The sequence below is a fragment of the Apteryx mantelli genome, chromosome 14 (assembly GCF_036417845.1).
Source record: "Apteryx mantelli isolate bAptMan1 chromosome 14, bAptMan1.hap1, whole genome shotgun sequence".
NCBI classification, from domain to species: domain Eukaryota; kingdom Metazoa; phylum Chordata; class Aves; order Apterygiformes; family Apterygidae; genus Apteryx; species Apteryx mantelli.
In genome coordinates, this window is record NC_089991.1 from 7,516,302 (window position 1) to 7,541,515 (window position 25,214).

General features: G+C 57.3%; 1 protein-coding gene across 3 annotated transcripts in view; it reads right to left on the minus strand.

Moving 5' to 3' along the window:
• The window catches only part of ABLIM3 (actin binding LIM protein family member 3), a 64,938-nt gene that overhangs the window by 23,521 nt on the left and 16,203 nt on the right, over positions 1 to 25,214 (minus strand). For all 3 annotated transcript variants that reach the window (XM_067305004.1, XM_067305003.1, XM_067305002.1), the window contains exons 2-4: positions 5,227 to 5,364; positions 2,360 to 2,543; positions 1,733 to 1,845 (exon numbers count right to left, since the gene is read on the minus strand). In XM_067305004.1, coding sequence (XP_067161105.1) covers positions 1,733 to 1,845; positions 2,360 to 2,543; positions 5,227 to 5,364 — 435 coding nt within the window. The remainder of the gene's footprint in view (positions 1 to 1,732; positions 1,846 to 2,359; positions 2,544 to 5,226; positions 5,365 to 25,214) is intronic.

Here is a 25,214-nt window from a genome sequence, read left to right on the forward strand (position 1 = left end):
CACCCTGCAGAGGTGTGCCTCCCCTGTCACCCCTTCTGGGGTGGCACTGCCAGTGCCACCTGATGAAGAGCATGCCCAGCTGGCAGGAGGGGAGAGCCAGCAGGCTCACGTACATCTGGCTGCTGCCTGCAGCTGCCCATGAATAAACCATGGTGCCCTCAGGCAACCTTGCTCTGCAGGCTGGGGAGGAGCATCTGAGCACATTTCAGGAGGAGGGGATGACTGGCAGGGAATGGGAAGGGAGAGGAGAGGAGGCAAGAGGCAGAGTGTGTGGCTGCCTGTCCCCTCCCCGTGGCCAGGACCCTGTAGCTCAGGCCCTGCGATGGGGCAGGGTTTTGGTCACCATGCGGTGGCACAGCTCCTGGTTCTCCCTGCCTCCCACATGTTAGGCAACTTCCCCGGTGACTTGGAGGGCAGTGAAGGCGGGCAGACAGCAAAGCATGGGCCACATGTTAACCCTCTGCAGTTCCTTGCCCTGGACACCGTCTCAAGCTACTCTCTCTGCAAACAGCAGCTCAACACCCAAAGGATGCTCTGCAGGCCACTACGTTTAACCTGGCAGTGGCCCGAGGCAGAGAGCCAGCTGCAAGGAAAGACTGTAGGGCAAAGGCCTTGAGATGGGTATGATATGAAAAGTGTCATAAGGAACAACTTGGGGTAAAAACCAAGGCCATATCCCTCCAGAAGAGCTTTTCTATTGCTCTTGCTGAGTTTTAGGGTGGGATCATCAGTGTAAGTCAATGAGCATAAGAAGCTTTTCAAAGCCAGCCTGCTTGTACAGACATCGAATAACTCAAGCCCTTGGGAAAGCCTGGTGTGTGTTCCCAGGCTGCTATTCACATACAGAGAGATCTTGGAGCCCAGCACACAAGGAAAGCCAGGATCCCCCTATGGGCAGCCCGTCTTTAGCAGCTGGAAGCACGAGATCCAGCAGTTTCTTGCTGCCAGGATCTGCTCTCTGATGCAGCAGCGGTAACTGGTTCAGTTACTCACATGCCGCCTGGGATGTGCAACGTCCATCAGGAAAGCAACCTCCTCTCCCGCCACTTGCTGCAAACCCACATCTGGGCACTGTCGCAAGCCCCGTCTCCAAATTTTCAGTTGCTTCCTCAGACAGCAAAAGGCTTGGTGGCAGCACCCACCCAGGTCACAAACAGGCCAAGGGAGTTTCCGAAACCCGAGGTGAATGTGCATAGCATGAAAAAATTTTGGGTGGAGCTGAGGGGTTACTCCGTTCCTCCTCCAAAACCTCCATGAACGCTCAGTGCTGTGCTGCATGCTGGTCCTGAAGCCCTTGCAGGCACTTCCCCAAGCTCCGGTCTGACCTGGCAAGGGGAGCTGTGCCTGGGAGTACCCCAGCCTCGGTCAGTACTCAGGCTAAGCAGGAAAAGACTGAGTTGTTACCCTATTAGGAAACTCAGGTGACAAGCCTCCCAATAGCTTAAAAATACATTTAAGGGATGGCAAATGCAAAGTAGGAAACTCAGGTGACAAGCTTTCTAATAGCTTAAAAGTACATTTAAGGGATAGCAAATACAAAGTAGACTGTGCATCACAACCAGGGTGTCTGGCTTTTCACCCTGGCTGGTTTTCCTGAAGGCTCAGCCAGCCCCAGTACCACCAGCTGGGAGGGAACAGCCACCAGTAACCCCGATAACCCCAAGGATCAGGGTCTGAAGAAGGCTCATGCGATAACTCTCTTTGCAGACGTACATGAGAGCGGTCAACTTACGGCTGGGCCCATGGATCTTGATGGGTTTGGCGCTGATCAGAGAATGAGAGCAGTTTTGGCAGACACAGTCCTTCCCACTGAACGTGACTTTGTCTCCAATGGGGAACGGCTTCCTGCGGCCAAGGAGAAGGTGGCGGCATGTGAGAAGCATGCTCCCCTCCACACAGTCTCCAGCTGCCCCCAGCTTGCCCAGCCTTTCTGCTGCCACCCGTGAGGCTCTGCTCCTCCCCAAAGTGGAACCTGCTGCCCTGGGCCATCCCCATGGGGGACCAGAGCAGCCCCAGCACCCTCCTTGTGCTCAGGTGAAGGTGCAAGGGGAGGCAGTGAGCATGCACATGGACAGGGCTTGAGGATTGATGTAGGTATTAAGGCAGGCCTCCAGGCTGCGAAGAGAGGGCTTGGAGCTATTTCATTATCTGTGAAGGATTTCCACTAAGAAAATGCAGTGGAGATGTCTCCTGAGGTGCCAAATTCTGGAGAATGGACTGAGGAATTGAGGGCGAATGAACAACCCTCTCCCCCAATGACCAACCAAAGGTTGCGTGGGGCAGGGCAGATCTCCCTTGCCCCACTGCTGTGACCCCATGGAGAGGGGCTGCATGTCCTGCAGCTGCGACTTCAGCTCACCTGCACGTGCTACACACGAAGCACTTGGGGTGGTAGGTCCTTCCCAGGGCAGAGATGACCTCCCCAGTGATGAAGTCCCCACAGCTGTCGCAGCGGGTCCCGTAGAGCTGCTGGTAGTCGTGGGTGCAGATGTACTCCTGGTTCTTAAAGAAGAAGCCTGACTGGGCCAGGTCGCAGCCGCACACTGGGGAGGAGAACATGCACCCATCGGGGGCAGTGTCACCTCAGCGCCCCTCTGCCACCCGCCCCTTCCCACCCATGCCACTGAGGGGGCCCATGACCGTGCAGGGCAAGCGAGGCTGCAGCAACGCAAGCACATCCAGCAGGCAGATCCCAAGCGCACGCCGGGGCAGCTGGGACCAGCGCCCCTCCGTGCATTCCCCATTTTGGCAGCCATGCCACATGCTGCCCAAACGCGTGGCAGCCTCGTGCTCGCGCAGGTCGGTCAGACCTGAGGAGGCTTGGCTCCTTTCAGCCAGCAAGGATGCAGCCCCTAGAGCCTGTAGGACATCCCTGAGGACGAAGCTTTTTGCAGGCATCTTGGAGGGTTTTTCCTTTCCCTGCAGGCCAGCTGGGGACCTCCCCCAGCACCACAAGATGTCAGTGTTGGGCTGCGGCGGGGTGCGGGATGGGGCTGTTGGGACAGCAAGGATTGGGCACTCCCGGGGAAGCCCCAGAGCTGGGAGGGCAACTGGCTGGAGCCTGCACACCTCGGCGTAGACGGGCTGGGAGGGCCCGGGGCATCCCCGCCTGGCTCCTGAGAGGGCCCACAGCACCCCCCTGACCCCGCGGCACCTGGGCAGGGTTTGTCTCTCCTCGGGGTGTCAGGAAGCCAAGAGCAGGACTGCACGGTGTGGGGCACATGCTGTGGCGCAGGCCACCTCCAGGCCAAGCCGCTCGCTGCATGGCCGGGGCCTCTCTGGGGGCTGCAGCACCGCGGCCACGGAGCCGGCCGTGAGGCGGGCACCCGCAGGGCGCTGAGCACACGCTGCACTGCCCACCTCCCTCCTCTCTGCTTTACTCCTCGGGCCTGCAGGCACGTGCGGGTCCCGGGACACAGAGAAGCCGCTCCTGTCCCTTGCCTCCCTGCAGAGCACCCCATGGCACTGCTCTGCTCCTCCCCAGAGCCGCTGGCAGAAGCCCCGGTGGGCACAGGGAACAGGACCTGCTGCCCTCGGCAAACAGGGATTCAGTGCTTCCCTTTGAGCATGGATGGACAGACAGACTGGCCACCAGCTCTGGGACAGCATCGAGAAGCAGAAGCAAGACCACTGGAGGCAGGTTGAGGCCCCATTTGCTCTGGGACCCAGAGCACATCTTTGCAGGCTGCACCGGTTGTGGGTCAGGCTCCCAGGGCAGCGGGACAGGGGACGGCTGCAGCGTGGGGCAAGCCCTGGGCTGGCGTGGAGCTGGGAAAGCGAGCCCGAGGTGGCAAGGGGTACGAGCTGTGAGGGAAGGTGAGACAAGAGGATTTCCGCTCATTATTTATTCCCTTTCACTTGGAAATCAGGCAGCAAACACCGCCAAGCCCTCCCCGCCGGCTCCACGTCCCCTTTGAAGCCAGCGCCTGTCTGAGCTCTTTGTCTGGATGAGCAGTTTTCTGCTCCTCGCAGACACTCGAGCCGGGGAAGAGGGCAAAGGGGGTTTGAGCACCAGGCTGTGCACGTGTTGGCCAGTCCTGAGGGCACCTGCATGCCCACATGGAGGTCTGGGGCTGGCCATGCTACAGGGAGGGCATGGGTGAGGAGGCACCCATGGGCTCCTGCAGGGATGGTGATGACCCCAGAGGGGGAATCCCCCGCAGCCAGACTCTGTGGCCAAGGGGACAGAGATTTATGCCCTACTTAGCACAAGGTGATGGGAGCTCAGGAGACCAGAGACCTTTAAAAACCCTGGTAATTTGATGCTTTGCAATCTACAGAACGGGCCACTGGCCTTCATAAGACCAGCTGTTTTAACAAACATACTAAGGAGACCTTAAGCATCAGTTCTGGGCTGTTAGCTTTAATGGCTCCTCAGCTCACCTCCTCCTGCATCCAGCTGCAGGGAGGTCTTGAGCAACCTCCATCCTCCGGAGAGGGCATCAGGAGCCTGGAGCTCCCTGGGTGAGTGGCAGCATGGCCCCGTTCCCCTGCCAGGAGGGCACAGCTCCTGCCACCCTCCAGGATCAGCAACCCCTGCATCCCTCCAGGCCCTTCGCATCCCCAGCACTGCCAGGGCAGGGGAGGCTCCTTCCCATGCCCAGCTCGCCCGCTGGATGCAGAGGGCCCAGGCCAAACTCTCTGCTGTTTCTGCAGGCCCCAGAGGCAGCCTAGCCCCAGTTACAGCTCTCAGCATTGCAGCACCTCCATCTCATCCCTGCCTGCCAGTGCGAGGGTGGAAGCGATCAGCCACCCAGCCCCAGCCCCAGCCCCGTCATGAGCAGCTCAGGGCTCTCCCCCACCTTGCTTCGCCTCTGCCAGGCTTGCAACAGCTCCTCCTCACTCGTCGGGGGCAGGTGGCTGATGGATGTGGCTGCCCTTTGGATCACACATGGGCTGTGGGTATATCTGGGGCTGGCACGGCACAGGCTGGTGGCATTCAGGCAGCCCGTGGTGACTGTGCCCACGTCTTGGCCACCGCAGTCCATAGACTGGTCTGCTGGTTTTGGTGTGGCGCAGGGGCATCGCTGGCCCCATGCCACTGCCAGCTCCTTCACCTCCCCACCTGCACAGCATCAAATCCCCCCATGGAAAATGGCCACCGCCGGGGGTGCAATCACATCTCTGCAGGCTGGGCTGGGTTCTCCCTGGCCCTTTCCCTTCCAGACTGCGCGCAGGGCTTGTGGGACAGCTTGACCGCCGGCTCTTTGGGCTGCGCCCTCCTACCTTGGCAGGTGAAGCACCTGATGTGGAAGTGATTGCTCTGGACGCGTACCACCTCCCCCTTGCACGTGTCTCCGCAGCGGTAGCACTGGATAACGGTGGAACTGCTCCCAGGGGTATATGAGTTTTGCTGATAGGGAACTGCTGGCAGAAAGGAGGGAGAAAAAAAGCGAGAGAGAGGAAGGGTCCATTAGCATTCAGAGGACAGCCTGGGTGGTTGAGGGTCATGGCACCGACCTCAGCCTGGCTGGAGAAGACCCCTTCTGTGACAATGACAGTGCAGCCAGATGTTAGGTATTGCTAGGGAGAGGCTGTGTGGCAAAGGACAGCCAAAAACATGCTGATACTCCTCGACTCTGACCCGGGCTTATGTCCTCTCTGTCTGTCTAGCAGGTTGGGCTCTCCCTGTCCCCACAGAAGAGCAGCCACCAATCTTTGGCTCACGGGTAACCATCTGCAGGCTCAAGTGTTGTTTCTTCTTGGTGTCCCCCAAATCCAGGCAGAGCTCCCAAGGCCTCTCCTATGTCCAAAGCACGAACAGCAGGGACCACAGAGGGACCAGCTACCTGCGTGCTGCCCGGGTCTGCTCAGCCCTTGGCTGGTTGTGGGTTGCTGATGGTGCAGCCAGAAAAGCACCAGTAAGCGCCAATCCAGCAGCAGCACGGGAAGGGACTGTTACTTTTTGCAGTCTCCCCTTGTTTGGTTAGGAACTGGATGAAGAAGCAATTTCCCAAAGAGCTTTCAAGGTTAACAGCATTTGAGGGGTTTGGCCCAGGCTGGACTTGCAGCTTCTCCATGAGCCAGAGCGTCCCAGCACCGCTGCTCTTTGGGGAGCAGCACTGCAGAGCATGCAGCCACTGCACACAAGCCTGGGGGCCACAGCGGATGGGAGCGCAGTCCAACCTCCACAGTCAGCAGATGGGCTCCCCATGGAAACCAGCACTAAGGGCGTGAGCCAAGTTCTCCTGCCGCAGACAGAGTGGGAGGACAGCCTGGGATTCACCTCCACTCCGCAGCCCTCCTCCCACAGCTCTGCAGACCACCGTGAAGGGCCGGTACACTGCAACCTCAGCCCACGCTCCAGTGGAGGAACTGCACAGAGCAGACAGCCTTTCTGCTGTCTCAGCACCATCTCCAAATACATGCACATACAGAAACACTTTGAAGAACAGCTCCTGCCTTCCCTGGTTTCAGAGTTGCTAATGCACATGCTGCTCATGGGAGCTTGGGCCGCCTGTCACTGAGCTAATCGCTGCACTCATGGGCCAAGCCGTAAAGGACTTGTTTGCTGTAAGATCCCAGAGAGAGCTGCGATCTGGGCAAGATGACCTGTAAAGGGCAGGGATTTCAATAGACCTGAGACTTGTTGACCCAGTGCTGAACTGCCTTCCCAGGAACAAGAGAAACAGCTGATTGAAACCTGGTACACAAACAGCCTTCCAGAGTAGGGAGGAAGGGATGCAAAACAGAAGAGATCACTCATCAGAAAGGCTCTTCATTTACCATGGGGCAGATCGTATGACGAGGAAGAGAATCAGCCCATTATTGGTTTAAAAAGCAAAGAAAGAAAAATCAAAGGGACATTGGAGACTACCCCACAGTAAAATCCCATCCCACCTGCCAAGTGCCCAGAGGAGCCAGTTTACCAGTCGCCAAAACAAGCTCTATGAACATGCAGTGCTGCTCACTGCTGCTGCCTGCTGGGACATGGCAATGCCAAAACAGGCCAACCCCCCGAGCACTGCTCCAGCTCTTGGATTTACAGATCTGTGGGACACAGATTGGGGGTTACCACCTCTCGGCTGTGTTGTGAAGCCTGACCTGAGGGCCACACGAAAAGCTGAGAAGCTTTCCTATGGGTTCCCCCCGCTTAAGCCCTGCTGTGAAGCTCAGACTCCAGACTTGGAGTGAACTTTCAAGAGCTGCTGGGATTTCCCTCCTGGGCATGCTCTTGTAGACTAAGAGCTCTCATGGGCCAGCAAAGGCACTTTAAGCACTAAAGGGTATGGTATCAGAGGTACTATAAGATGGGAGTCAGGCCTGGAGTTCAGACCAGTAGAGACACTCTTTTCTGTGCCTGGCTCTAGATTTAAGTTACCTTGAGGTCCCAAATATGGTGAAGAATCTCTGTAAGGGTGAACAGGGTGCCCTTGCCCATGCTTTTGCAAGTATGTGTTGCAAGGAGGTGCAAACTCTAGGAACACTCCAGGACCACCTGCAGCTGCTGGTGGGAGCCCGTGAATGCTGCAACACCCTTGCAGCAACCTGGGGGAAGATCCAGGGCTGATCTCACCAGGATCCCCCCAAGGCTGGGCCTCCTGGTTGTGCTGACCTGTTGCAATAGATGGGGAATTTCTTCTGTAGGGGTCTCCAGCAGAGCAAGAGTTACAGCACTGAAACTTTTCCTCCCACACATCCCATGCTCGCACCCTCTTGGAGAACAAAGCAGAAGCCAAGCCCTGAGACACAGCCATGTCAATTCACAGATCTTGGCCCGAAAAGCGCAAGGAAGGTGGGGAGAAAGTCCAGGAATTAATCAACATTTAAATAAACATTAATAATAATAGTAATTAAAAAAAAAATCAATGGCAAAAAATGCAGGCATCACTTGTTCTGGGCTTCTGGTCTCTAGGGGGAACTTCTTGGTGTCCATAGCAACATGCCACCAAGCCCCTGTGCTGACAGGTTTGATGACAGAAAAGGAAGCAAAAAAAAAAAAAAAAAAAAGAGTTTAGGATGGAAGAGATGCTTACAGCTCTATTACACTTCTGGCAGAGATTAAATCAATACAGTTGCTCCTGATTTGCACCCGTCGAGGTGGGTCAGGACCTTGCTTAGGGCACCATCGCCCTCCTGCCTGCTGGCTTTGTTCAGCATTAAGCAGAAAGCTTCCTGACTTGCAATTAACCTCAGGCCCATGCTGGAATTTTTCTCTGGAAACATTAATGCATTGTTTTGCTGGGGCTCTGCTTGTTTCCGAGCAGCCAGCTGCCCACCTCGTGGCCTCGTGTAGGAAGTATTACGCATCACAACACCCCTGAGCAGAGAGACAGCTGATCAGGGAAAAGCTCATTACCCCCAAATAATCCAGTAATAATGTAAGTAGCATTAGTGGCCTTGCAGGCTGAGATACAGCAGTTAGGGTGAAGGGGTGGGAGCTGCCCAAGGAATGCCTTAATCTCACCCCAGTTTGTCCCTGCTCTTGCTTATCTAGCAAGAAATTATTCTGGCTTTGCGTAGTGATGAATGCATTTGTGCTCCCAAATGTAAGCACACAAAAGACCACCCCAGGCCGGACTCTTCTGGGGCTGCGTCCATGTGCCGGCTGGTGTTGGGGTGGGCTTGATTCACGGTGCACATTGCAGCAGCTCCATCCCAAGGAACGGCTGCAGCCAAGGCCGGGCAGTGAGCTGCCACGTGGGCACGTGACAGATTTCCCAGTGATCTGGATTAAGGTGGCACCTCCGGTCATGGATCAGTGCCCCGTGCAATCCTCGAGACAGGCAGGAACGGCTGTATGCAAGCAAGAGGGCTCGTGGCTTGAGTGGTTTGGGTGGGGGTAAGACAGTGCCTCCAAAGAGCAACCAAAGCTGTAGAGAGGAGCTCGGTCCACAGGGAGGGCGGAGGGACAGCATGCAAGCACAGGGCCATCATCAGCCCAGGAGGGAGGCGCGAGGTGCTCCGAGCCACCCAGCCGCTGACCACCTCTGGGTTCCCGCTCTGCATTACTGGGCAACCCCCTCCTTCCTTCCCAAAGCGTCCACCTTCCATTTCAGGAGGGTCAGCTTTGTTTGTCTTCCTGTCCGGCCTTCCTGCCCTGGACGGCAGCGTGCTGCATACGCCGCGACATGGCGCCTGGCCCTCTGCCGAGGGGCGGCAGGGCGGGGAGGGAGCGCTGCACCCTCACGCCGCCTCCACAACCCTTTGAGCGCTTGGGGATGGGGGACAGATTGGAGATGAACATCTACCTTGTAAAGTAGAGGCTCAAAGACGACGCAAATCCAGCCCGGTGCAGCAGGGAACGGGCAGAGGAGAAGAGCTGCGATGGGAGCTGCTGCCCGCGGGGAAAGGAGAAGGGAAGGCAACCGCAGCAGCGGCCGCAGCTCACGCGGGGCTGAACGGCTGGCGTGCAAGTGAGCGCCACTGGCTGCGAGGCGCGACGGAGCGCAGGCTGCTGGGGAGCTGCTCAGCCCTGCCGGCACTGCTCCTCACCCATCCCACTTGGGGCAAGCCAGGACCGACTTTAGAGGAGCACAAGCTGCAAGGAACAGGAGACCAAGGCCATTTCCAACATCCACTTATTGTCCCTTACTGGGATAAGGCCCAGTCCTGCTGGTTTTCCTCTACTCACCCCACTCCCTCTTTTAACTCATTAGCCCTCCGGGAAGGTCTATTAGGTAGAAACTGCTGCAGGTGAGTTTTGTATCATTAGCAATAGGTAATTGCAAGCTCCCACCCAGCTTGGAGATCCTGCCTTGACGTGATGTTTGCTATCAGCATGTTTATGAGACAGCATCTCCACAGGGGATGGGGAGGCCTGATTTAATTAATTACCAGTAATTAATATTTGCACAATACTTGGAGAACCACAGGTGAAGGGGACTGTGGAAAAGCAAAGCATTCACCCTCTAATTCATAACAAGAGGTGGTGCCACCATGGGAAGCTGAGGCGGATGGGTGCCAGCGGTGTGGGAGGGGGGTGTCGCTGGGGGCCGAGCGCTGGCACGGCCGGTACGTGCAGCGAGGGCGCGACTGCGTGGGGCTGGCCGCGCTGCTCGGGAGACATCTCGGCCGGGAGACATCTCAGCCGGGCACCGCGGGTGTCAGCACAGGGCTGGGCCCCGCTGCGGCCACCTCCGAGGGGGATGCGGCAGCGGTGCAGCGGGGCTGGACGATGCCTTCGGAGGGCTCCCAGCGCTACCTCCAGGGGCTGCTGCCTCCCGCTCCTCCCTGCTCTTTCCAGGGCGGGCGAGCGATGCATCACATGAACCCGCCGCACATTTCCTGCACTAATTGACCTGTAAATTGTCCGCTCACAAAAACCCACCGGCGGTGGCAGAGACGTGGCTCCCCCTGCTCGTAGCACGCCTCCGGGGCCGGCTCGGCAGGGACACGCGGCAGCCGGGGCACGCGCTGTGCTAAACCCGACGCGGGGAAGCAGAGCCGCCACGAACACGCCGGAGCCAGGCACCGGCCACGGCGTTTGGCTGAGAGGCGGCGGCAGCAGCAGATCCGAGCAGGGGCCGCTGCCGACGGCAGCCACCCGGAGCTCGGGCAAGGCGTGAACGGCTCCGGCGCTGCCTTTCGCTGAGCCCGGCCGGGGCAGGCGGGGTGCGAGGGAGCCTTTCCCGGAGAGGCGGTCGCGGGGACGGCGGCGGCGGCGAGGAAGGGGTTGGGAGCGGCAGGACGAGCCGGGAGCCCCGGGGGGGCCGGGGCGGCTCAGGAAGAGGAAGCACGGCCCGGCCAGCGCCGGCCCGCGGAGGCGTCGAGGCCGAGGGACAGCGATGACTGGCCAGAAAGGAATTTCATTGGAAGCACATTATGTTGAGGGAGAGGCTGAGGTGAAGCGCCGGGGTTGGGACACACTGTGCCGGGCTGGGGGCAAACAGTGCGGGAGAAACCCCCGCTCGGAGAGGGATCGGTGGCGCTCCGGGACCCCGGGGGCAGGAGCCCGCATCCCAAATCCCCCCACATTGCCTCTCTGCGGCAGGCAAATCCCGGAGAGGCAGCCTGGGGTGGCAGGGGACGGGCTTGCGGGGCAGCTCCGAGCCCCTCCGGAGGCGAGGGCGAGGGGGAGGATTTCCCCTCCGGGCCGGGCGCCTGGCTGCGCCCCGAGGGCGGCAGGGCAGGAAGGGTGGGAGCTCCCACATGGACAAGTCCATGCGGCGCCACGATACGGGCTTCTCGGCAGCAGCTGGGCTGAGGGGTCCTTCCTACCGTCCAGCAGCGTGAAATGGCAAAGGCAGGAGGAGCTCGGCTGCGGCCATAAAAACGCCTTGGAGAGGAAGGGAAAGACGGGCTCGGAGCCAAACAGAGATGCCCTTTCCCAAAGGAGCTTTGCATCTAATCCAGCCGTCCAAGGCTGAGAAAGTGGGCAACAAAACGAGGCTAAAGCATGCTCCTGGCCCGGCACACCAGCCACGTGTTGCTGGTATCCCACCAGACCGGCCTCGGGAGGAGGAGCGCTTCCTCCAGCCTCTGGGTGGTCGCAGTGCCTGGCCGGGAAAGGACGATCCTGCCGCCCCCCGGGGCAGCATCACCTTCAAGCAGATGGGATGGCTCACAGCAGCAGGTTGGCACCTGGCAGGCGCTGCCCAAAGCCGAGCGGCCTTTCTTCTAAGTAAAATCCAGAAGCGTCTCATGATTCAGTACTAATATTCAGGTTTTTAAACAAATTCCTGTGCACGTCAGTTTCTAATTCTAATTTTTCATCAGAAAAGCCCATTTGCAAAAATCAGCAGGTCTGTTTCTAAAAACTTGAACCAGTTACAGATTTTTCAAAATTTTGCAGCAAAGATCACGGGACTCTGAACTGCCCTGATCAGCAGTGTCCATTGCCAGGGGGCTGGAAGGCGGCTCACCAGCTCCCTTTGCAGGTAGTCCCATGATGGGGTCACGCAAGGCTCCCTTCTCTTTGCACCCACAAGAGGAAGGAGTCCGGGACAGGACTCCCTCCTGGAGCCTCATGGCACAGAGCATCGTGCAGGCAGGATTACGAACTCCCGGCAAGTCCACGCCAGCTTCTTCTCTCCCTACTTCCAGGCAGAACCATCTGCAGCTTACAGCTAAAAACCCTCTACTGTGTCACCGCTCCTAATCTAGCCCTAGGCTTCCCTAATTAGATCACGACCAATTATTGCTTCCACCTGCCTCCCGCTGTCCCCTTGTCCCCCGCTGCTGTCACTCCTGCACCATGTCACCTCCCTCGGCGTGACAAAGGACATAAACAAGACATGGGTGACGGCGAGGAAGGCGGCCAGCAGAGCTGAAGCGGCAGGTGCCTGCTCAGGCGAGGGCACCTCGCTGCCAGCAGCAGGACGGGCTGGGACAGGCAGCCGCGACTCTGCACAGCGCCGGGCCGGCACTGGCATTTGCAAAGGGGGACGGAGTCCTCTCTAGCCGGGGTATCACAGGGAGGACCTGAATGAGCACGGCTGAATATCAAGGAGGACAACGCCAGCTAGATCCTTCCCGGCTAAGCTCTGTGCACGTCCTCTCTTTGCAGCGGTAGGTCAAGGATCCGCAGCAGCGCAGCCTTGCTAACGCCAGCCCCCGTAAACCACGCAGCGCTGCGTGATGAGACGATCCCATCTCTCAGCACCCTCGCTTCTCCTCCGCCAGCACTGCGGCCTCTCCTCCCCTTCCCCAAGGCTCTGCCGTGTGTCACCATCCAGCCTGTCAGCGCCTCCTCCCATCCGCTCCCTCTCTCGGGAGCACTGGCAACTGGGCTGAAACACTGCAACAGGCTCCCAATGAGCTCAAACGCGCGCTCTGGCCTTGCTCCAGCCCCCCGACCTTGGGGCTCGCTGCAGATTTGAACCTAGGGATGCAGAGCCCAGATGCTCCCATGCTGCCTGGGCATGTGGGAGAAGGGAAGGGAGGAGGTCAGATGCTTTTGCACAGCCTGGAGAGCCGGCAGCACCTTGCTTTTCACTGAGCGAGCAACAACACCCGCACAGAGGAGCCAAAAGGGCAGGACCGGGCTCTCCTCTTGCTCTGCCCCCAGCGCTCCCAGAGGCTGCACCGGGAAGAGAAGCAGCCAGCACTGGGGCAATTTCTTCACTGAGCTTATGTCAAGTTGTAGCAGGGAGGTGGGTGGGAGGCAGCAAACTGCCAAACAGACTCAAGTTGCGGGAGCAGCAGTGGCTGGCCATTGATGTGGGAAGGCTCCCGCGCAGTGCCAAAGCCTCATGCTAACAGGCAGGACATGCCAGGATCACGTGCTGGGGTGGGAGCTGGCCCGTGGAAGGGAAACATTGCTTCTGCTCCAAAAAGAGAGGGAGGAAGGTCAAAAAACAGAGCCAGGGGAAGAAAAGGGAAAAGAGGAGATGGAGGCAGAAGGGGAAAGAAAAAGAGAGAAGGAGAGAAGCAAAAAGAGGAGAAAAAGAAAGAAGGCGGAAGGGAAAGGACAAGAAAAAAGACAGGGTGCAATGAACAGCGAGGGCTCTCGTCTGCGCAGCAGAGTTCATTTCTGGCTGGGTTCATGGAAATTATTCTCTAAACGCGAGTGCTGAGGAAGCCGGCGATTGTCTCCCTGCACGGAGTAACCCGGCTACCTGGCAGCCGCCCGTGCCGGGACCGGCCCGCGGCTGCCTGCAGGATGTTTACTTCCTAAGGCTCTGGCAGGCTGGGCAGAGCCCTAACGCGCAGGGGAAAACCCAAAGACCCCACTGACGCTGCCAACTGAGGCTGCAACAGGTTTTGCCTCCTTCCCTGCAGGGCAGAAGCCTGCAAACTGCCTGGGAAACCTCCACCACAACCACCCAGCCTCAGCCTCCTCCGGAGCGGCCCCACTATGGGAGAAGCAGGGTTTCCTGGGCTAAGGGCCCCAATATAACACTGGTTTGCTTAAAGCACCAGCTGCTGGAATCATGTGATTCTAACAGATTCTCAGGAAAAAGAGGAAAAAGTTGCTCTTCCAGTTCTTGCAGCTGCAGAGAAATGTGAAGAGCTCAGTGCTGAGCAGCAAAACAGTAGGGAGCCTTGTTCAACACTCACAAGCTTTTTCAGCCTGACAGCTATTCCTTGGCCTGCTCGGAGCTGGCAAGCCAGGGAACACCCTGTCCACAACCCCCCGGTGACTCAGCCATGCCGCAGGGGCTCGCAAGCTCTCAGCAGCGGCCAGGGAGCACAGCTTGACCCCAGGACCACAGGAGCAAGCTTGCACTGGCTGCGTAGCAGCATCACACGCAGGGTCATGGGGACACAGTAGCACCCAGATGCAAGAAGTAGCACCCACCACTGATGCAAAAGTTCTTGTTCAGGGAAAGAGGTCCTGTGGCCACCCACAAGGCAATGGGAAGAGCATGGGCAAGGCACCCTGCAGCGGCTAAACCTTTCCAGCACCCTTGGCCCACGTTTGTCTGGGTGAGCTGGCCTTGCATCTGCAGAGCTGGGCTCAGCTCCCTCCCCTATCCTCCAGGCAGCATGTGCTGCCTGTAGCTAGCAAGCTAAAGATGCTCTCAAACCAGAAACAGCGACCACTCAGAAATGCTGGGGTTCTTAACAGCATTCGCTTTCCAGTGCAGAACCATCCTTTAAAGTTTAATTGCCGCTCACTAATCCCGGCTACTAAATAAATGAAGAGGCAGAGGACTTGGTGAGCATGAGGCTGGGATGAGCCTCCCACCACCTGGCAAATGCTACAGCTTCGGGCCGGCGCCTCCAGAGAGATTCTGCTAATATCTTCCCTTTCCAGGAATCAGCCTTGCCGGGAAAACTGCACTCCGGTCTGGAGGAGAGCGAGCCCTGGGGAGTGCACATGCACACATGTGGGCTGGAGCATGGTGGGCATGGAGTGAGGGAGGAGGCTGGAGCAAGGCAGGACATCTGCGGCACAGGGCTTTGATGTGTGATGGTGAAAGACGATGCATGTTAGAAGCAACAGGAGTTTAATGTGTGCAGTTGATCACATGTGCTAACAGCGACATTAGTGCATGACTTGTACTGTGTGTACATGCTCTCTGTGCCAGCACTGAATTTCTCGCGTCTCCGACAAGCGCTGCTGGGGTCTTTTTCCTGGATAATGCTTGTACAGCTTGTCATGGCAACACGGTCTCCTTGAACTGAAATTGCTGCTGGGACGCCTGGCGTTAGCACATTTGTTTGTCCACAGCCATCGTGGAGCCTGTTGCAGAAGAGCTTGGGGCTCTGCAAGCTGCCCCTCCGTGCTGGGTGCGAACGGGACCCGCGCGGGAGGCCAGCAGCCCGCCACCAGCGCCCGCATCCCTCCAGCGCCCGTGGCGGCCGTCTGGTCTGCGGACCAGGATGCTCTCAGGGTGGGTTGGGTTTTATGTAATGACTAACGAATGACTCGGGGATGTTCCTCCCATTTCAAGCCTGCTCGAGAAGGGTCCGTGGGATGCTCAGCCAGCTTGCCGCGGGTTGGCTGCCCGCTGGTCCCCACCTCGCACGCAGTCTCCCAGCCCCACAGCAGAGATTTTCAGCAGGAAGCGGAGAAGGGGGCAATGCAGGAGAATGACAGCTGACTCTCTCGCAGGAGGAGCACAGGGGCTGGTGTGCGCTTCCCCTCGCTGTCACCCTCCCAGGCAGAGCCCGGCTGTGCACAGCGCTTGGAGCTGGAGGTAAAATCCTCCAGCCGCTGCCCACCTCTGCTCCCAGCGTGGCCGCTTGCACTCGGGAGACGGGCAGGGCCGATCTTCCTCCACCGCGCGCTCGCCCTCGCAGGAGGAGGGAACTGAGCAGCCTGGCTGGGAGCTGCCGTCACAGCCCACGCGTTCCTAATAGCATCCAGACACAGAGACGCCCCTGGGATTTCGATAACACTGTGAAAACTGCTCTCCACAAACAATATTGTTCTTCTCGTCCTCACATGCGGTATCACACCCAGAGTGCCTGGCCCTTAGGGACCCTAGCCTCCATCCCAGAATAGCCGTAATACTGACACTGAGTGCTGCGTGCTACAGATTACCGCTCAGGCCAGAGAGGAGAAATGCAGCCCCTCTAACGGCTCATGCAAAAGAAATTCCCCCAGCACCTAGCGTGCAATATCTGCGCGCAGGCTGAATGCACCGCAGTCCCTCGTGTAGGCATGCCGTTGCTACCGAGCGTGGGTCTGGATACGGAGTACTCAATGGGGAATCACAGGCTCCAGGAGCGGCAATAAAACTCCAAAAGGCACAGCTCAAATTTCACAGTAACTATTTAATTCCCCTCCGTATTATCCCCGAGAATAGTTTAGCAGTTCTTGGCATCTTGGGGAGAGGAAGAGAGAGGATAGATAGCATTTTAATTAATAATGGCTGAACTGCATGGCCTCCCAGGGCAGGAGCTGCAGTGAGCCCTGAGCAGTGAGTTACACCGAATTGGGGGGGGGGGGGCACAGTGGTACCTTGGTGGTGGAGGGGTCGCACTCGGTTCTGCCCCTGCCTGGACAGCTGGTAACAGCCCCCTCTGCCCCCTCTCCAGGTGGAAGCAAGGATGCTCCACACCTCCACAAGTCCATCAGCCGCTTTCCATGCTCCCTTCTTCATTTTAAAACCTTTGCGGAGGACATTAGTTAGTCACGGCCTTGAAGCTCTGACCCGAGGTCAGGCTGATGAAGGAGTCCCAAAATAGCCCAGTTAAGAGGGAGACGCCCCGAGTATGAAGCTGGGGAGCGGCGGCCGTCCACCAGGTCAGTCACAGCGGCAGCACCCAGGGACGGCGGAGGTTTGCGGGGCTGCAGGAGCGTGGGCTTAGCAGGGCTCAGGGCAGGACTGGCAGCCACCAGGTCGGACAGCAGGCATCGTGGCAGTCCCAAGCTTGCTTTCGGGGGTGAGCGGGGCTGTTTCTTCCTGGTATGGCTGCCTGTGGGCCAGGCTCCCATAAGCAGCTGGGGAAGAGATGTTCCCCAGCATTTGGCTATCCGACAGCACCAGATCCACTGCAGCAGTGCAAAGCCCCCACCAGCAATTTGGGACCAGTGGTGCTGAGTGCACCCGGGAAGCGAGACGCTTCCCCCAGCACATGGGATATGTGTCTCTCCATCTCCTCATGGCTGCGATGTGACTCATCCTGCCAGCTCTGGTGGTTTCCCAAAGCCCCTGCAAGGAGCAGCCCAGCAGGAAAGGGTCCTGGCGCGTGCCTGTTTCAGGTGCAGCAGTAAATCCCTCCTTGCTGACAGGGAGGTGGAGAGGACTGGATCAGGGCTGCTCTGGCTTATTGAGCAAACCTCCGAGGCCCAGGGAGATGGTTGGGGGGCTGCAGCAGAGCTGGACCAGATCCCTGTTTCATTTCACCCTGCTCCCTGCCCGTCTCCAGGCAGTTTTGCCCGAGCTTGGGTGCCTGGTGGCCTCGGGTGCTGGAGGCTGGTTGCATTCACTCTCAGGCAGCTATCTGATCTGCTCAGCTCCAGGCTGAGCCAGCAAACGAGCTGGGAAGCAAAACTCTTCAGGGTGGACCAGAAGAAAGCAGGGAACATTAGGCCAAGCCCTGGACCTGATAGTTATGTTCAACACACCCGAAGGCAAGCACGGAGGCAGAGGAAAACTGCAGGAGCAGGTGGGAGGAGAAACAGGAGAACAGGCCAAGCCAGAGAGGGGAGAAATGCACTGGGGGTTTTATCCTAGACCAGCAGCAGTCCAAGCAAAGCATCTCTTCCCAGCACTACTCCTGGCAGCAAAGTCCTCTAGAGAAGGGTTATTTACATGCATAGGCCACTCCTCAAAGCACGTGCAAGGCCATGACGGAGCAAAAGAGCTAGATTCATACACCATGAGCCACTCGGGAGTTCCTGATGCCAGGGCCAGGAACCCAAGTGCCACTGCAATACGGGAGCAGACCTAGCTGCGCACAGGCTCCCTCGAGCCGGTCCTGCCGCCTGGGATGAGCAGTGGGCTCACCTGCACCTCCTGGCCCCGAGCAAGGAGGGGGTTCATCCGCAAGGTTGAGCTGGCACGTCCCCAGTCCACCCACAGAGTCGTTGGACCTGGGACTCGACGCAGGCGAGGCTCAGCTGGAGGGCGAGACTCCCCAGGAGGCAGAACAGCCCGTACGCGCCCTCCCCTACCTCCCACACCTCTGCCGGCCGCTCTCCGGCCAGGATGCGAGCTCCGGGAACGGGTTCGGCCAGCTCCTGCTCCTCCCTGGGGCGTTCACGCTGCTGCCCTAGCGCAGAGCTGGCACCGGGGCTCAGGCGCGCCGGGCGGCACGGGACTGCCGGCCGAGCTCTCCCGGCCCCTCCTCGCTCTGGGGCTGGGCGAGCCGTGGGGCTGCCGGGGCAGCGTGGCACGCGCCCGGTGCGTTGCGGTGATGCAGAGCCGCGTGCCGGGCGAGCAATGCGCCCGTGCCCGGAGCAGGCAGTGCAGACCACCTATCAACCTGCTTTGCTTTTGAGAAAAATGGAGCACGACGCCGTGGGGGAGAAGGGCTGTGAGGCACGTGCGTGCGGGCGAGCGAGGAGAGACGAACGCAGCTGGCACAAAGGCATTCCCAAGGGTCAAATCCAACGCACGGGCGCATCCTGGGAGCTGAGCTCTTCTCGCTCCCCTTCACCCAAGCAGGAGATGACAGAGGTGCCTAACCCCCGTGGGGGACGCAGGCTGTCAAATGCCCCCAGGCAGATGCATGCATGCATGCACACACATCAGCACTTCAACTCAGGAGGCTGCTAAGATGCTGGATCCCAGCCCAGAAAGCCAGAACAGGTTTCTCTTGAGGGGTTACATCGCAACGCTGAAGGGTCAGCCGCGATTTAGGAGGTGGGATGAAGCAATAATCACCCTGCAAAGGAGGAAGGCTCTGCTTGCAGGCCTGATCAGACCCGTCCCTCCTACGGTGAAGCAAGCCACAGCCCCCGCCACCCTCATCACCAGACACTGTGGGTCAGTCCTGCTAATCTCCCAGGGCCACCTCACCCCATCGGAGTGTTGCTGCTTGCCAGCAAGGGCCACAGCATCGGTAGGAATCGCTGCTCACGGTCGGGCAGACCCCCTGCAGCGAGCCCAGGGCACGGGGTTGCACGTCCAGCGCAGCCGCAAAGCACGGGGTGACACGAAGATGCAGGAGCCAGTTTGGAGCTCACGGGAGCCCCCGGTCTCACCCTCCGCAGCTCAGCGGGGGCTGCCACCCTCCAGGTCCAGAGACCTCTCAGCATCTGCCAGGAGAGGACTGAACTCCTACGGAGCTGCACAAACCCTCAGCTTTTACATACAAGAACAACTACGATTTGGTCAGGAATAAAGCGAGAGTGGACAAGCGCGCTCCTGCCCCTGTGCGCCTCCATCCGTTGCTTTCCAGACCTGACCTACTTCAGGAGGAATTCACTGACCGCTGCGTACGGCCTCGGGATTGCGCTAGGGCCGCTGCGGCTGCTCCTTCCACTGGCTTTTTGATGCTGTTCCCACCAGTCTCCCCCGCCTCCCTGGCAGATGTGCAGCGCTTTCTGAGATCAGCATTTTGGGCTGTGGAAAGGTTTATTTGAGGCGGGTGAGCAGGGATCCCTGCTGAGAGAGGCTGAAGATGGAATTTCATCCTTACATCTGTTTCAACTTAAAAATCTTGCCCAAGCCGCTATAGATACAAACACATCGTATATGACTGAGGGGGCGTGAGGCAGATCATCGTGTCCTGCACAGATATACAGCAACATCTACAGCTTGCTGGGCTTGACGTCCCCATGGTTCCCGAGCCACGGGACTGGGCAGAGGACTATCCCAGGAGAGGGAGCTGGGTGAGCGCAAACCCATGCATGCGGTCAGGAGACATGCGTTTCGCCTTGGTGGCTCTCTGCGGAGCCCGGGGTGCAGGAGGAACATCTGAGGCCACATCCTCTGGAGGACCATCAGAGACCTTCCCTCTGGGACCTGGGTGAACGTGGACCCGGCAGGGTGAAAGGAGCCCTGCTGTCGAACTGCTGGCAGGAGGGGTCCCAGGGAAGGCAAAGGGACACTCCGCAGGGACCATCACCTCCCCGGCGGGCCCAGCCTCTCCTCAGGCCTCGTGACATTTGCTGAGGAGGGGCACGAGGACGGGCAGGGTGGCCTGAGAGCGGGCCAGCCGGCTTGGCAGCGTGATGCTGGCCAGAGCACATCTCCTCTCCTCCCCCGGATTTTATTCATGAGGCATGACAAGTGGGTTTGCTACAGCCAGAGAAACAACTCACCAAGCAGCTTCAGACAGCTAGGAAACAGGAGGGGGGAGCCCTGGCTGGGGATTTAACCCAGCCCCAAACCCACAAGGTGCTGTTTTCTGCTCTGTTCTGCTGGGCTGGACAGGTCTGGGTTGCCCTGGCGAGCAGATGCCCTTGGGTCCTAGAGTCGAGGGGTGCCAAATGTGCAGAGTAGAAGACTCTGAACTTAAGGCACTGATCAATCAGTAAAACTACTAGCTTGTAATTTTGCTTAGGCCAGATTTCTTACTAAACAGAGTCTGTATTCAATCCGGGGAGGGATGTTGCATGGGAGCGTAGCAGGCCTCTGACTGGGGACTTCCTCCCCTCTGCTGCTGGTTGTCTGAGCAGACCTGCGACCACCAGCGAGAGAGCTTCAGCGGGAGGGATCGGTCCCAGCCAAAAAAGAAAAGCCAAGAGAGCGGTGAGGAAAGGACTGGGCAAAGGAGCGGTCAGGCTGGCGGATGGTCTCTGACATGGTGGCATCTCGTGCTAGGCCTTGGAGGGGACGGTGGAGTCAGTGCCAGGGTGTCAGGGACAAGAGTAGACACAAGGGAAACATTCAAGCTGTTTCTTTGCACGCACACAAATGTGCTGGAGGCAGCCAGGACAGAAAGGAGCTTATTCCTGGCTGATGCATTGAGGGATTTTCTGTTTGCTGCTGTGTTTTGTATTTGTGGCTTCCCGTATGGAAATGCTTTTTCCCTTTAACCTCCACCCATGAGCCCAATGGATTTTGTTACAGTTTTCAAAACATATGGTACATACATCAAAAACATAAAGGATGCTATATTTAAAATATTACAAAGCAAGTCAGGAGCCAGCATTTTTAAACTAGGGCAGTGTCTGAGAGGGAAAAATGTGGGGATTTAGGATTTTCTATACCAGATCAGAGAAACAGCCCCATTAGACTAGAGAGGCAGAGACAGGTTGGCAACCTGCCACCATGCAACAGACTGTTGCTCACGTAGGCTGGTACCTGCTTCTCGGAGAGGCTTCACCAGCTAGCTGGGGAGTCTGCACCCTGCTATTTCAGCCAGACCATAGGGCCTCTCAGTCCGGCGTGTCTCCTGTCCTGATAATTCAGTTTAGCATCTTGCCAATACTTGGCAATGTGGTCTATATGTGATGCTCTAGAAAGGCAGCCTGAAACCATAATGCACTAAGCTCATTTCTTGCTGATTTCTTCTTTGATCTGTTGATTCCCTGATGGGCTGAATACCTCCTGTATTACTCCACTAATCGCTCTGTGTGTAACATCACTCGTCTGGCCTATACGAGCACTATGAGAAAGATAAATTTGCGCTTTCTACAGGCACAGGTTAGAGAACCAGAGTTTCCTTTGTGTCATTTCTCCAGACTGGAGCTTGTTCTCTCATTCTGCAGAGTAAGTGCAATGCACTAATTTGTTTTATTTTAAACCATATTCATGCTGGCATTGTAATTCCAACCTGGGAAACTGCGTCATAGCCAGGGAATGAGGGGTCTTGGATTTGCTATTTTTAACTCCTTCTACTCCAGGGAGGGAACTGAAATCAAATCTCTATCCAGAGACACTGTACAGATATTAATGCAATGAAATGGGAATTTGGACTGGGGGTGACAGCTGGCAAAGTGAGCCCTGGAGTCACAGAGGGGACAATCACCCCATAAATAGGATGCACCAAAGGGGTATATGTTACAGGGGCAATCTCAATACCATCAGTGCATGCTCAGAGAGGCAGGAGGTTCAAGACCAGCCGCCCTGCAGCCAGTCCCATTCCAGGGGATGAATTACAGCTCAGGGCTGGTGGCTAAACAGCGTCAGGAGCTACCCCAGCAGGCTCCACATTCCAGGATCCACACTTATATCCAGGATGCTGCTTTCTAAAACAACTGGGATTTCATCAGCTGTGCCTCTGGAAGGGGTGTAACACAGCCCTGGTGCTGCAGTGTGAAAGGCACTTGCCATGTCCCTGTGGAGCCCTGCTGAAACCATCAGACCGCCTGCAAACCACTGGGCCAGAACAGACAAAACATACACCTGTGGTCAATTAATATGGACCGTCCCATGCAAAACCATGCAAGCCTTCTTTCAATTAAGGCGCAGCAGAACCCCAGGCCTCCTGGCCCCAACAGGGTCCTTGCAGCTGGGAGCGCATTACACACACGATGCTTACCGCCTTTCTTAAACTACTGTAATCCCTACTCTAATTCTGTTAAAGGTAGAAAATGGAGCCTTTAACTGGTCATAAAAATATCATATCCCCCTACAGAGCTTATGTGAGACACCTGAACATGCATACGAGCGCATATGAGAGGTGACAGCAACAGGCTCCAGGGCTGGCCAGGTGACAGGGTGCTGTGGGGCACGCATGCCAGGGAGAGCCCTATGGCCACCAAGAGTCTTTGGACACCACAAGCACTGCAGGATGGCGCAAGGCATCAGAGAGTCACCCATCCCTCTGGACTATGCCAGGAAACACCACGTCAGCAGTCTCTCACTGCCTATTTGTCCATCCCATCCCCCCGGTCATTACTGTCTGGGGTTAGGGTAAAAACGCCACGAGGCAGAGCGTCTTTTACAGGCTTTGAACCTGGAAGAGCAGAGCCCCTTGGCACTGCGAGGACAAACAAAAGACACCCCAGAGGGGACATTCCCCTGCCAGCAGCACCCGCAGTCACGGTGACCGGGAGCCAGCAGGCAGATATCAATGGTGACCAGCGACCGATGGCAACATATGAGGCTTTTTTGTAAGCCAGCACCCTCGCAGGGAGGTGGGTTCATAGAGGTAAGAAACTGCCTCTCTGCAATACAGGGACTCAGAAAGGAGTCCCTGCCTCCATGGGACAGGGCACGCTGGAGCGTCCATGGGCCACCTCCAGCGTGGAGCCAGCTTGGTTGGACGTTGGCAGTGGCAAGCCCTGCTCTCAGCTGCCCATTAGCATGCGTAGCATGCTCACACGAGCGTGTACGGCCAGCCGTGGCCCCAGCATGGGCTCCCAGCTCATTCGCGGGCAGCCGGTTTGGGCTCACGTCCATCCTCCTGCCCAGAGAGAGGCTAATCCCTCTCTGGGCTTTGCAAGCACTCAAAGAGCTCCTGAGCAGGCTGGCGGTGCACTCCAGTCTCACCCAAAGCTGTTAGCATTTATCTTCTGCCATGTTTTGGTTTCAGTTGGCCAGAAACAGAGCTTTCAATATTAAAAGACAGCAGTTTTTGTTCTTCTTGCCATCTGTATGTTTGTGTATTTCCCTTACCACCGTAATTAGCAGGCTGGGCTCCAGCCAGGCTCAGGAGGAGATCTTAGTAGACGTCTTCCCAGCAATTCAAACAGCTTCATCATTTCTTTTATGGCTCCCCTAACGTGGCCCCCGTCACCAAGGTCATCACAGCTCAAGCTGCCACTCCGGGTGCTTTGGCAGAGGCCGTGCTCCAAATAGCTGCTGGCCCACAGACCTCCAGGCCTGCACCAGGAGGAGCAGTGGGGAGGTCTGAAACCCCCACGCCACGAAAGGCGGCAGGTGGTTTGCTATGCCATCCGCACGCCCCCGCCGAGTCCCCATGGCAGGGACCCACGGCGCCAGCAGATCGGTGGAGGCAGCCCTGGGCTCTGCCTGCCGGTTCTCCAGCCCAAATGCACCCAGTTCTCTCTTCCCTCTTTGTGGTGTCTGCCACTGCAGTTAGCTGCGCATTTTTTGCAAAGAAAAGAAGAGGATGAAATAAATCAGCGTGGCCCTGACAACAAATGGAGCCCAATTTGCGTCTGGAATCTCCCAGCAGCTCCGAAGGAAGCCGGCAGGAACGTGTCCCGCTAACCCAGGGCCAGCTGCCTTTTCTCTGCATCACGCCCCTGTGCTTCCTTCCACTCTGACCTATCAACCTGCATTAAGGCTTAAAAAGTCACCCAAGCTGGCCCAAGGGCAGTAAGGACTAAATGAAGCCCAACAAGACATCAGTTTCCATCAAAGCCTCATTGAATGCCTACGGAAAGGCACAACGGAGCAAGAGGAGCTGGGAGCCTGGAGTCGCGCTCCCAGCCCTGCCACCATGGCTGTGTCACTCAGACTGGCACCATCAAAAGTGTCCACATGGGCTTGGCACCTTCTTCTCTCTGCCTGTGAGATGAGCATATCAGTGCTTTGTGCACCTTGGAAAACAGGCTGCTCCGGGTGCAACTTCTCATATGGTTGCTCTTGCTTCCCCAATTGCAAAATGCCAGCACAAAGATAATGACGGGGAAGGGCTGTGTGTGCCCATGTTTGCAAAGCACTTTTCTTTGAGCAGCTCTGCCAGAAGGAAGCAGGGATTTTCTGGGTTCTCCATGTAGGACCACAGGAGAGAAGCGTTGTTGTTGCTCTAACTGCTCCGCCTTGGCAAACCATATTCTGGTTTAGGGCTGTCTGATAAACAGACTTGAGCTAGCACATACACAGACATCTGCCTAAAGCAAACAGCAGGACAGAAATGTACAAGCAAATTTGGCAACTTTATGCAAATTAAATGTGCATTTAATTGAGATTTATTGGTGGGGGGGGTTGCAATAGCAATTGATTATCAAAACCAGATTATTTATGGGGGTTTAGCAACGACACAGGAGATTAATGTCGTTTCCAGAATAAATCCTCAGTAAATATATTTTTCCCCAGTAATCAGCTAATAACACGTCACCCTAATTATCTCATGAAAGGGGCACAGCAGCGCTGACAAACAGTGAAAGGATATATTGTTGTCTGCAAAGCAGCACCAGAGAGCCACAAACCACACTCTGCCTGCCGAACCACGGCTCGACTGCTATCCTCCAACACCCGAATATGGCTCACAGGAGACACCCTCCTGGGCCCGGGGACGCGGCTGAGTCCCTGCCGCCAGTCTCTGTCCTCCGTGTCCTGCCCAGGGACTGGATGTGGGCTCCAGGCCCTGCTTCACCCAGAGATTTTGGGAAGTTTGCACCCAGGGGCCTGAGCCTGGCCAAGGCAAGGTCAAGTCACCGCAGTCACTTGCCTGGTGAGAACGATGATATTGAGAGGAGCAGCAGCCCGGCTCCTCGGCTGGGAAAAGGAAGCTTATTCCCAAGAGCAAGAGGAAAGGCGCGTGTGTCCTGTGAAAGCTGATGGGGTACAGCCAGGTATTTATGCAGTTTTATACTCCTCTCTGCTGACAGGCAGTGGTGGGCCATCAAA